The 13,278-nt window shown below is 43.8% G+C and overlaps 1 protein-coding gene across 5 annotated transcripts in view; it reads left to right on the forward strand.

Moving 5' to 3' along the window:
• EMB2746 (RNA-metabolising metallo-beta-lactamase family protein) overlaps positions 1–13,278 on the forward strand; it is a 63,536-nt gene that overhangs the window by 36,709 nt on the left and 13,549 nt on the right. For all 5 annotated transcript variants that reach the window (XR_015971872.1, XM_088708317.1, XM_008813579.5 and 2 more), the window contains exon 13: positions 13,114–13,209. Coding sequence is in view for 4 of the 5 variants with exons in the window: in XM_088708317.1 (XP_088564443.1) it covers positions 13,114–13,209 (96 nt within the window). In the remaining variant the exon portion in view is untranslated. The remainder of the gene's footprint in view (positions 1–13,113; positions 13,210–13,278) is intronic.

The following is a 13,278-nucleotide window of genomic DNA, read 5'->3' on the forward strand; positions in this document are numbered from 1 at the left end:
TATAAAAGTGACATGTAGTTATATACTAATATGCAAAAAGTCAGTTAGGGACCTTTCCTTTGTCTTAATTAGAACCTTCACTGATCATTTTCAGTATAGTATGCACTCATAAAATTGGATTTGCTTTTTACGCAATCGTTTCTATCTCTTTAAAAGTTCCATTAATCAGTACTGCCATCCTATTTTAATTGTTAATTTGTTAGATTTTGCATTATTTCACTTTGACTTTCGAGCAATGAGGTTACTTTCTAAATTTTGATGCTTAATGTTGCATCAATGTCCTCTTAAAAGATTACAGAGGCCCGAGCGTGATCATGGAGATAGCAAGGTAATTGCAAATCCTCTCCATAAACTGATTAGTTGATTGATGAGGTGAATCATCTTCCTTTGCGGTGTTGTCAAGAGGTCTAGTGGAGTTGTATTGTTCGAGAAGAGTAAATTCTGTATATGAAACCTATTAGCATGGTTCTTCAGGAAAATACTGTTTTCTGATGAATGGATTGTTTGAGTGATAAAATTGAACTCAGAGAAAAATGCATGCAAGATACCTTGGAGTCCATGCTATGGTTTGTTCCTCAATTTATTTGGTATGATATTTGGTTGGCATGCTTGGATCTTATGGACATAGAGGTTGAGAAGATTTTAATGCTGAACCTAAAAGGATGTGAACAAAATGCTGGAGATTCTAGGCATGATGCAACAATGTTATAAAACAGCAATAACATGAGTTCAGAATGACCAGATATTGGTAGGGCCAATTTTTAAAATTATGAAAGAAGATTTCTGAAACAGGCATTTTAATTCCCATTTCTAGAAGTTGCATTACTATTGTTCTTGCATTGAAGACCAATCTCTCTTCTTGTTGTGTTGTATCTTGACATTTAAATGTCTTTTCTTTTGGTTGTGGTGGCAGGGGTGCCCCCCCCCCCCCCCCCCCCCCCCCCCCCCCCAAACCTAGTTTTCAGAGCCAGCTAGTGTATCCCTCCTGTACCCATATAAACCCCCTCCCCCAACAAAAAAGAACCAAAAAAAGGAAAACAACACATCCTATGACCATGTTTTAAACTACGAGTCTTAGTTTTTCTCAGTTAGGAGATTGAGAAGATTATTATGGGGAATTCTAGCATGCATCTTGACCCCCTAAAGCACCTCCTATAAAAAAAAACTTACCAATCTCCTTCCTTTTGATAGGAATATTTGATGTAACATTCCTATAAAGTCACAATTTCATTCGATCCTGGCTATATATAATAAATTAGGATTGGGTAGCCCCACCACTGCTTGCTTCAAAACTGATCAAGCAGACTCCCCTACTTACATCTCTTATTTGCATAGGGTTTGCCTAACTTGCTAATATATTTCCCCCATAAGTTTCACTCTATGAGGAAGGTGGGCAAGAAAGAAAAGAATGTTCATGGTGTCTCTCAATCTCACCTTCCTTTGCAATATACCTAAAAGCAGAGATTGCATGTTTCTTGATTGGGACCTTTTTTGGTGGTGAAGGTGGTTCTTTTCTTGGTTCATACAAATGCTTTTGTGATGGTATGTTTTATTATAATTATTGATAAGTAATTGTCATAAAAGAGTTAAAGTGTCAAAAGGAAAAATAGGCTTACTTTCTTTATAGTACTTCAATTGGCAGTGCTTTCTTTTAGAGCAATCTAATTCTTTTTAGGTTGATTATGTGTCGTAAATCCAGTACTGGTTCTTATTGTAGTCATTGTCTAAGTAATAGGAAATAGGAATGATATTTGCTTGCATGTCGTTTTGCCAAATTTTATTCAAAGAAACATCTAAACAAACTTTAAAATGGTGATCTGATATGTATGGGTGATTATGGGATAAGCGGCAGAAAGATTGATGTATATCCCCTTTTGAATCTTTGTGATTTCAGAAACTAAATATATCTAAAGAAGAAAACAAAATAATGAAAATTAGATTGTCAATAACAGAAGTTCAATATAGCTTGGTTAATATCTTGCTGCTTATTTAGTCTTAGTTCTTGTTTGGAGTATGCATGAAAGAATTTCAAGTGCAACTTCAAATATTACTGTGTAGTTATGAAAATAAAATTTTATTTCCATTTTGTGGAAAACTATAATCTTTATAAGTTATTCAGCCATCCAAGAGAAAAATCTTGGCTCCATCCCTACTTGAAAAAGGTAATTTTCATACTAAGGCATGCTGAACCGGCTTGTACCGGCCGATTTAGCGTGTACTGAACCGGTCCAGTTCGTCCTTAAAAAATGGTTCCGACCCTTATGGGGCTGGAACCAAGCGGTACTGGGATGGAACTAGCCTGAACCGGCCGATACTAGTTGCGTATCAGACGGTTCCGTCCGGTACGGCTAGAAATCTGTGCGAACCGGTCAGTTCTCACCGGTTCAATTTTTTTTCCATAGTGCGTGCTGTGGTTGATTTGACCACAACCACAGCGCGGACGCGCTGTGGCCTGATTTGACCACAGCGCGTCCGCATTGTGGCCTAAAGTGACAACAGCTCCGCGTTGTGGCCATGCTGTGGCAGGCGAACCTGGTATTGGTTTGATTGGGTCCGAACCGGTACCAATCTGGTCCGGTAGCTGACGGTACGTCTACCGGTACTCGTTCGACATACCTTATTTCATACCCATTGCATTTTCTAGCAATGCTGATGGTCATGCATGCTTGTATCCTAACTGTTCCATACAATCATGAAAATGGTTGGCACATCATAAACACATGCCAATCTAATTTGAGGTGTCATGTTCTGGTGCCATGCCATCCTCACACTGGCATTGTACATGTGCTGTCAATGCTAGTGTTTGATGTGTACTACCATCATGATGTGCTACAATTGGCACAATGTTAGTAGTAGTACCATTCCAAAGCCCCATACTTATCATGCTGAACAAGGTACACCGTATTGGTATCGATAGGCGTACTGGTCGCCTATCGGACCGGTTTAAACTGGTATCGAACCGGCTAGCTCTTCGCCGCGGAAGCGGGTGCGCCCAGCCGGAGCCGGAGAAGAAGAGGAGAGAGCGAGCGGGGGAGGGAGGCAGGAGACGTCTCCGCCGCCTGTGGAGGGCGGGGGAGCCCGCTGGGATGCGGCGGAGGCCGCGACCGCATCCCCTGTTTCGAAATGCGGCCGCGGAAATTTTTTTAGAATTTTTAAGTGAAGTCGGCAAATCGCTTGCCGACTTCACTTAAAAATCTTCAATTTTTTTAATTTGGAAATTTGTAAGTGAAGTTGGCAAGCAATTTGCCGACTTCACTTAAAAATTCTCAAATTAAAAATTTCGAAACAGGGGACACGGCTGCGGCCTCGGCCTCCGCCCCGCCCCCGCGGGCTCCCTCGCCCCCTTGCTTGCTCAACCGCTCCCCCTCGGCCTTCACCGGGCCCCTTCGGTTCTCCGCGGGCGGCGGAGGCCTCTCCTTCTCCCTTCCTCCCCTGCTCGCTCTCTCCTCTTCTTCTTCCTCGGCTCCGGCTGGGTTTGGCATCTACAGGCCCTGTACCGGTTTTCACTGCTCCGCCGTATCGGTCAAGGCCCGGACCGATACGGTACGTGTTGAACCGGCCGGTACGTGGAAAATTGATGCCGAGAAGGGGGAGCGCGATAGGACAAGTACTCACTCGAGAAGCTAGAACGCCACCGACCCATGATTAGGGTCATTAATATGATCTCAGGAGGACTTGTAGTAGGAGGGTTGAGTTCGTCGACCCGGAAGAGTTATGCTCGAGCAGCTTGAACAGGAGACTCCACCTCGAAGAGACCATGATTCAAGAAAGTCATCTTTCTTGGATGCCGATCTAGAGCGGGTATAGACTTCCTGTGATGTAGTTGTAATCTCTATTACAATAGCTAATTATGATGTACAAAGGGTTTTGGTAGATGATGGAAGCTCTGCAGATATCTTGGTGTACGAGGTATTCCGAAAAATGAATTTGCTCATAGATCAGCTAAGGAGAGTTGACTCCTTTGATCAATTTCTCTAGATATCCTATAATGGTGGAGGAAGTAATCACCCTTCTGGTCACAACCGACCAAGAACCTTAATGGGCGATTGCCATGTTAGACTTCCTGGTCATCAAGATCCGCTCGTTATAGAACACAATCCTAGGTTGGCTCGGATTAAACACGATGCTAGCCGTGGTATCCACTTACCATTTGATGATGAGATTTTCCACCAGCAACCGAGTCAGCGAAGTAAAAGGCGACCATGCGGTGGCTCAATAGTACTACATAGCCAACGTTAGAAGAAATATCAAATTTTTGGGGATATGGGCTATCAAAGGTATGGACGTCTAGCACGAGCAGAAGGAATATCGTGCAAAACCAGTTGTGGAACTTATCTATGTTCCTCTTTTTGGTGAGGAAGACACTCGAGCAATTCAGATTGGCTTGGTGAGGAAACAAAGAGCCAGCTCATCCAGTTCTTTTGCTCCAACACTGATGTAGATATTGATTCTTCTATTGTGATGCACAGGTTAAATATAGATCACAAGCATCGGCTAGTACGTCAAAAAAAGAGGAGCTTCATCCTTGAGCGACAACAAGCCATTGACGAAGAGGTCGAAAAGCTCTTGGAGGCCGAGCTCATCCATAAAGTTGACTATGCCTAATGGATAGCCAACATGGTGCTCGTCAAAAAAGCCAATGGATGTTGGAGAGTCTGCATCGACTTCATTGATCTCAACAAGGCCTGCTCGAAATATAGTTTTCCACTTTTGACGATCGATCAACCCATTGACGCCACCTCGGGTCATCAGCTTCTCAGTTTCATCGACGCTTGGGATACAATCAGATAGGATATACCTCGAGGATGAGGAGAAAACGACTACTATTGGATGATGCCATTCAGATTGAAAAACGATGAAGTTACATATTGATGGCTAGTCAATCGAATTTTCAAGAATCAGATTAGCCGGAACATGGAAGTATATGTAGATGAGATGCTTGTGAAGAACCAGAAGGCTGAACATCACATCACTGGCCTACATTAAGCTTTTTAGACCCTAAGGAAATACAACACGAAGCTCAATTCGAGCAAATGTGCCTTCCGAGTCACCTTAGGGAAGTTTATGGGCTTCATGGTGAATCGAGGAATGAAGCCAACTCGGAGAACATTCGAGCAGTGTTGGTGATGATTGTTCCAAAAATGTTGAAGGATGTCTTGTGACTTGCTGGTTGGATAATTGCTCTAAGTCAATTTGTGTCTAGATCGGCAAAAAGGTGTTCCCCTTTTTCAAAGTCCTGCAAAATGTCAGAAATTTTGAATGGATTGAGGAATGCCAATTGGTGTTCGATCAGCTGAAGAATACCCCAGGTTTCTGCCACTCGCCAAACCTGAGGTCGGGGAGAATCTATATCTCTACATGGCCGTCCTCCCTCAGCAATTAGCTCGATTCTTGTCTGGGAAGATCTCGAAAACCAGAAGCCTGTTTATTATGTGAGCAAACTACTTCGGGATGTCGAGACAAGGTTCCGAGAATGGAGAAAATGGCCAAGTGGGCCGTCGAGCTTGGAGAGTTCAATATAAATTATTGGCTTAGGTTAACTAGTAAAGCATAGGCACTTGTCAGCTTCATTGTCAAGTGCATTGTGCTGGAGGAAGCTAAGTCCGAGGCCAAAGAGGAAGCTGAAGCCGAGCTCGAGCGGCGACCCTTTTGGATGCTTCATGTTAATGGATCCTCCAATGCAAAAGGATGTAGAGCTGCGCCGATCCTCGCCAGCCCTGAGAATGTCGTGGCCAAGCACGCCCTGTGGTTTAACTTCAAGGTCTCCGACAACGAAGCAGGATATGAAGGACTAATCCATAGATTGAGGTTAGCCCAAGTCATGGGGTAACCTGACTTAGGACCTACAACGACTTCCAGCTCATCTTTAATTAGGTTCGAGGAGAATATGAAGCTCGAGATCCTACAATGGTGATGTACCTGCAGAAGGTGAAGAAGATTTTCTCTGCCTTCAACAAGTTTGATATTCTATATATACCTCAGGAAGAGAATATGAAGGTGGATGTTCTGTCCAAGTTAGCCAGCTCAGAATGCTCCGATCTTAGCAGAATGACTTACTTTGAAGTCCTCGACAAATCGAGCATTGATGAGAATCATGACCAAGTACTCTAAATAGAGGATGAGTCAAGCTGGATGGATCTTGTCGTCCATTACCTCAAGGAGGGAGAACTCCCATCGATCAGGAGGGTCATAGACTTAAGATCAGGCCACTCAGTATACCTTGATCTGCGGCCGACTATATAAGAGGTCTTTTACTTTTCCATACCTTAAATGCCTCCGACCTACTAAGGTCGAGTATGCCCTTCAAGAAGTTCGTGAAGATGCAAAAATCACTTGGGGTCCGACCTACTAAGGCCGAGTACTCCCTTCAAGAAGTCCGTGAAGATGCAAAAATCACTTGGGGGGTAGGACCCTAATGCATAAAGTATTGAGGTATGAATATTATTGGCCCATACTACAGGTAGATGTTGCTCAGTTTGTGAGTGTGATCAGTGCCAGAGACGCTAGTATTCATCACCAACCGATAGTGGAGTTATCTCCGATCAGCGCTCTGTGGCCATTTGCCTAGTGGGGGATGGATATTCTTGGTCTTTTCCTACAAGCTACCGGGTAGAGGAAGTTCGTTATCATCGACGTCGACTGCTTTATCAAATGGGTCGTGGCGGAACCCTTAGCTCGAATCATTAAGGAGAATGCACGAAGCTTTGTCTGGAAATCCATTATCTATTGGTTCGAAATCCTCAGGTTCTCACCACCTACAATGACCGACAAGTTAATAACGCTCGATTCAGAGAATTTTGCTTTGAACTCGGCGTTGACCACTGGCTCACCATAGTCGGCCATCACCAAGCCAATAGACGCTGAGGTTATTCATCGCATTATTTTGCAGGGCTTGAAGATCAAACTTGATCGAGCTACGAGCCTATAAGTGGATGAGCTGCCCAGTGTTCTGTGGGCATATCGAACAACACATCAGACCCCAATTGGAGAAACTCCTTTTAATCTCTCCTTCGGTACTGAAGCCGTCATTCTCATGAAGATCAGCATTCTGTCCTACTAGGTAGAGACATATGATGAGCAAGCTAATGTTGAGAACCTCCACGCTGACCTAGACCTATTAGATGTAGCCAAGGAATGATCTCGGACCAAGATGGCCGCCTATCAGCAACGAATGACCTTATCCTTGAAAAAGCTGAGGTCATCCGACATGGCAATCTCGGGAAACATACACCCAAGTGGGAGGGACCGTACAGAATTGCAGTCATCCAACCCGACACATACCGACTCAAACAATTCGATGGAACTCCAGTACCTCGGGCATGTAATTTTGATAACCTTCAAGCGTACCACTAGTAAGAGTTGTAATTTTGAACTTTGTACTACTTTATTGCTAATAATAAATAAAGCTTGTTTGTCCTGCAAAATAGCCGAGTAATGCAGGTTGGATACATCAGTGCCGATCAAGAAATCCTTGAAAGCGATGGTTTGAGTGAGATTGCTGAAGACCCCCGATCAAGATTCTCGTGGGGTTGGCTAAAATGCCGAAGTGTCGAAACACAAACGAAATATGAGGCAAGTCTTCCAAGAGACCACTGGTGGCGCCACACTCGAGCATTGCGACTCAAACGAGTCTCCCAAGAGGTCATCGATTTGCTATTCCTGTAGGCCTAGCCAAGATGCCGTATAGCCGTATCATGGATGAAATGTCGGACAAGTCTCTCAAGAGACTACCGACAGTGTCGCACTCGAACACTGCAGGTCAGAACGAGCTTCCTAAGGAGCCACCTGCTTTTTACCAGCCAAGAGTCGATGAAAGACTGAGTCAAGGCTAGGCTTGGATGGGAGGAAGCATGCTCGGCTCGAACAATTGGGCGCTAGCTATCTATAAAACCCAATCGATAGAAGATCCGGCGAGCCAAATGACCCACCTCTTTGAGCGAGGGGAACCAAGCACCGGGATGAAGAGTGAACTACAGACAAACGAATAAAGATCCGAAGAGCTAAACGACCCACCTTTTCAGGCAAAGGGAACCAGGCACCGAGATGAATAGTTGAACTTGAACAAATGACCAAAGATCCGAAGAGCCAAACTACCAACCTTTTCAGGCGAGGGAGTCGAGGTACTGGGATGAAGAGCTGAACTTCGACCTAACATTAAGGGCTGAATATCCCACCTCTTCAGGTGAGGGAATAGGGCTCCAAGATCATAAACCGAAGTACATAGCGACAACAACATGGGCATGACCCACCGACCAAAGATCAACTACGAATAGAGGGCAAGGGTATGAGTTGACCACGAATGCACCCAAAAAATCTACTCAGAAGTTCTCGACCTCATCTAGTTCGAACAAGGACTCGAAGAACTCCAACCTCCAATCGACGACCTACATGCCTACTCCTAAAAATGGCTCAAGTCTACAACCTCAGCAAAGTGATGCTGGGAATGGGGTGGTAACGTCCCCACACATAGTAGGCAGTTTATGCCTCGAACACCGACACATCGGCCCAAATGAATGACGAACTGCCGAGGCAGCCTGAACAAAGCTCAACCAATTTAGGCGCATGAAAACAAGCTATAAAACTTCTTACCGCCTAAACATCGTGGCAAACAAAGCAAGAGGTACGAACAAAAAAAATGCTTTCACTAATATTTAAAAGTTACAAAGCAAAAGCAGCTCAACAATCGAGCATTACAAGAATGAAGAAGATCCAACTATATCAGGTCCTATAGGGCCGATGACCGTAAAGAAGGTCAAACACGTCAGGGGCAGACAACTTCGACAAGGTCATCCAGCTCAGGAAGCCATCCTTCCCTTCACCCCTCTCTCCATAGTGGTGCCAAGAAGCGAAAAAAGAAGACGTACACCAGCCCTGTTGCTCGGGACTTGGTGGGGGGACCATAATGTTCGGAGGAAGGTCAGTAGCAGACACAACGACTGGGGCATCTTCATCTTGCTACACCTTGGCGGTACCCTCCTATTTTGTAGCCTCGGCCGCATCTCGCAACTCGGCCTCCTCGTCCTCAAGCAGGACAAGGCAACTGATGTCGAACTTGGGGAAGTGCCTCGTTGTCATCTGCCGACAATCATAGAAGTCGTCTACGTAGGAATCAGTGGAAGCAGAAGCAAGATCTTTCTAGAAATCCTATGAAGTCTTGTAGGTCTTCAAAGCTCGAAGGACCCTCTCTTCGGCAGAAGTGCCTGCTGAGAGGCCTTCTGCTCCTTGGCCTCGGTGGTCTAAAGTCGAGTTGCCTCGCATCGAGCGCTGTATGGGCAATACTCTAAAAGAATAGAAATTGTTTGCGATAGAATATCTTAACAGAAGGTCCATGAAACATCAACAAACGATAACCTCGATAGTAGCTCAGTAGGCCCCGTCAAAAAAGGTCATCGTGTTCCCATCCTCGATCTTATTCTGGTCGGTGGGGAGAATAATTTTCCTTACCAGATCTTGAGCCACTTTTGGCGCTATCAAAGTTGAGGTAGAAGACTTCATGGCTCAGTCAGGACAGGAGACCTCCTCCTTGGGGGTAGAGCGTGGGGGGAGGCATCGGTGCCGTAGGAGTGGATCGAGGAGTTGGCAGAATCTGTCTGGATCTACTTAGGGGCTCCAAATGGAGCCCGACTAGAGTTGCGCCCCGACCCGAGTGAGAAGGCAAGACCTCACGCGGCCTCTTGGGGAGCGACGATAAGGTGTCTGCTAGTGCCGCCTTGCGCTTGACGACGACCACCTTCCTCACTAATGATTTGTCGATCATATCTGTGGAGACAAGTGAAGTCAGAAAAAGTAGCAATCTGAAGAATCGAAATATGGAGAAACTCTTACCCTAAGGCCGAGTAGGGCTCAGCTTGATGTTGCCCAAGGTCTGCTCGGCCAACAGCTCCTGAATAGGAAGTCTTGATGATGCGCAAAGACTTCATGATATACTGCGAAGTGTCAGAGAGAGCAGGAACTTGTTTCATGATTTTATTGGGGGTTCCTCAGAAGGTGTTGAAGCCCCAGGGCTGCTCGGACAACAAAAAAGAAGCGGCCCTTCCTGCAATAAATTGGAGAAGGGCCATTCTAAATCAATCGGAACTCCTTTCGAGCCAAGATGTACCACCAATCTTGTTCGATACGGTGTTCCTTGAGGACATAGCATGCACGAATAGTGGGTTGTATACCATACATAGAAAGAAGAGGCAAAAAACCAATAATGATCCGCAACACATTGGGAACCAACTAGGCGGGTGCTAGCTGGAACCTATTGAGAAGAAGGATAGCAAAAAGAGAAAGAGGGAGTCTCAACCCAGCCTTCAGAGTCTCCCCATAAAGGCTAACCTGGGTAGGATAGCAGGCATTGTCCTTTTTCTCACCCACAGATAACCTAGAAGAGAACTTGACTGAGACAAAATAGCCTTTTCAGAATCGGTCCAAATCATTCTAGTCCAGAATGCACTCAGCGCCGAGGCTTGAAAGTCTCCGTCGGGTGCTGCTAGAGTCATCGGAACACTGGGATGAAGCCCTTTGGGTCGACGGGTTGGTGGGATGCTTTTTCTCGGAAGAAGCAGCTATGATAGCAAAAAGAAGATAAAGAGAAAGAAAAGGAGAATAAGCCAACCTATAGCAGTTTGCCGGAAAGGATAACCAATGGAAGGATCCCGGTGAAAGGATGGACAAAGAAAGAAGGCAAAGGGTCGAAGCTTCCACCGAATAGAGCTCTAAGATACAGAAAGGCGATTGCAAAGTCAGGCTTTCGCTCTTTATATAGAGCCTCTGATAGTGCTGATCTCATCGCTCGTCCATTCATCCGTTTATCAGCCGCCATGCATAAGCTCAGCGTTTGGGGGTTATGGGCTCCCATTGATCGATCCTTTTCTGAACTGCGAGAAGGAATGATTGCAGCAGTGAAAATCTCGTCCGTATGTGCGATGCTTCGAAAACAAAACTGACTCTGCAGAAGTTGTGTTTATCATTAAATGCAGTTTCTAGGAGCCCCTAGGGCTGATCTGATGGCTTGAATTTAGCTCGGCTGGCTCACCCGATAAATGATTTAACTATTTCCTTCACCTGAGTCGCGCAAGCACAGCTTGAGCTCGAAAGTGGGGGGTAAGTGATATGGCTTGGATTTTCTATCCTTAAAATCTTGCCTGACAGCTTAGTCCGTCGAATCAAACGACGACATGTGTCCAGCGAAATTAACGACCAATCAAATCTCTGAATAATTAGTGATAATTACAACACAACTCGATCTTAATCTGCCCAAAAAGGAATATCGTAATCGATTGATAGATAAGGGAAGCGTTTAATCCAAGTGCACCTGAAAGGGAATATCCTTATTGCCTCGATCAACAAATATGGATGGAGCTCAACTTGTTATATGCGGATCTCATAACCCTAATCATGTAGATTTGCATCTTCTCTTCTACAGATACAAAGGCACAGGGACCCCCAAGTACGACAAAGGAAACTTTCACCACCATATTCTAAAATGTCTACCTCTCTACTTGACTTAAGCATCAGAGGATCTCTAGCCGGACATGTCCCGGTGACCTCTTGATTATTTTCTATGGTTATTGAACAACTCCAGCGTCGTGCTATGTTTCTCCAACTCCACCGATTGGAGCAGCTCATCTGTCTGCTTGTCCACCTGTCAGGTCGAGTTTTGAGCGGCAATAGTTATTTATTTCTTAGATATAATTGAAAAATTACATTTGTTAGAGTGCTGGAAGATCTATAAAGAATTTTGTTCCTTTTTTGCGGGTTGTGCTTAACAATGTATTCTAGCAAAAATATTGCCATAAAAAAGCATCTCAATTTTTGTAGTCTGTTATATCAGCCAATTCATGTTCCTTCTCTTTTTAAATTTTTAGATGTTTAATTTGATGGTTCTCTTGAATAATGTATAGTGCTTGTCTTTAGCACCATGCATCATGCACATTGGCATCATCTAGACCTAAAGTTTGTGGCAAAATGATATGATGTCATGAATAACACCAATGCTTAGTAGAAAACAGTTTACATGTGGATCTGAATGAACTGATGCCTTTTCAGCAAGTTGTTAAGAAGAGTCGTGCAGAACTTCTTGAGAGTGGCTGCTTATGCATAGTGGACCCAACTGCTATGAAATTTAAGGTTTCACTCACTTGTAGTGCTTACTGTCAAATTCTAGAAAACAAAAGGGAGGATAATTATTTTGCGCATTAATGGATGTATGCAATTTTTCTAGTGGTGCCCTAGGATTTCAAGGATAAGATGTGGTGTTAGAAAAGGTTCTTAGGATTTTAAGTTTAAGGATGAAAGTTCAATATTGACCCAAATTTGAATTTAAGCCAGCAATACAGATGTCTTCATGCTAAGTAGAAAATGAGCTGAGGAAAGAAAGGAAGAAAGAAAAGAAATAGAAGAGAGAGGGAGGGGGCTAGAGAGGCTGAAAGAGAGGGAGATGAGGGTTGCAAGCCAACTTTGTTAAATGGCAACATTTATTTCTCAACTGAATATTCAGATGCAGCTTAAGAGTATCCATCTCTCTGATAACCATTTAACCTTTGTATACAAGATATAGCCTTATCTGATTTAAGGACCAAGCAACCAAATAAACTAGAAAAATTCAGGACCTAATTATAAGTAGGTCAAGAAACTTGATGCCAAGTAAGTAAAGTACTCACTTAGTGCTCAAGTCACTTAAAGTCCAACTTACCAGCCAAGTAACCTAATGGCTAAGTTTCTACTAGATATTAAATAAATAGAGACTCAGCACATGAAATTGGACATTTTTAGATTGTTATGTGCTCCATTGATGCTCTTAGCAGCTTGGTGAGGACTTGAGTCATCATGATTCAAATAGTACCTAGGTCTTTAACTTCATCAAAAGGCGGTAAAGTGATACAAGATAAGGGTAGCCTAATTGTTAGCTGCCATATTGATAGAGATTTCTTTCACATGGAAAGGGAAGGTCTTCTTGAAATGAGAAAAAGAAAACCATATACTTTGGTATGGCTAATTCAAAATCAATAGATTAAGAAACTCTTTGCTTCAAGCAGCCTGTATGACCTTGTTGGTTTCATTGTCTTGTTATGTAATGAATAATGAAATGTTGAATTACTCATCTCTATGATTCATATTTGTTTTCAGGTAATAAAGAACGGAGAGATGCTTGGAGTTTCACATCTCAGAAACAGAAGAGTCTTGTCGAATGGGTTTGCTTCACTAGGAAAGGAGGAGTTGCAGGTTTGTGATCCTTCAGTTAGTTCATTGTTTATCTTTTGCTGCTTAGAGTATTAGCTACCTACGAACACA

This window comes from Phoenix dactylifera, chromosome 12 (assembly GCF_051530095.1).
Source record: "Phoenix dactylifera cultivar Ajwa chromosome 12, Ajwa_hap1_PhDact_Kaust_v1.1, whole genome shotgun sequence".
Classification (NCBI taxonomy): domain Eukaryota; kingdom Viridiplantae; phylum Streptophyta; class Magnoliopsida; order Arecales; family Arecaceae; genus Phoenix; species Phoenix dactylifera.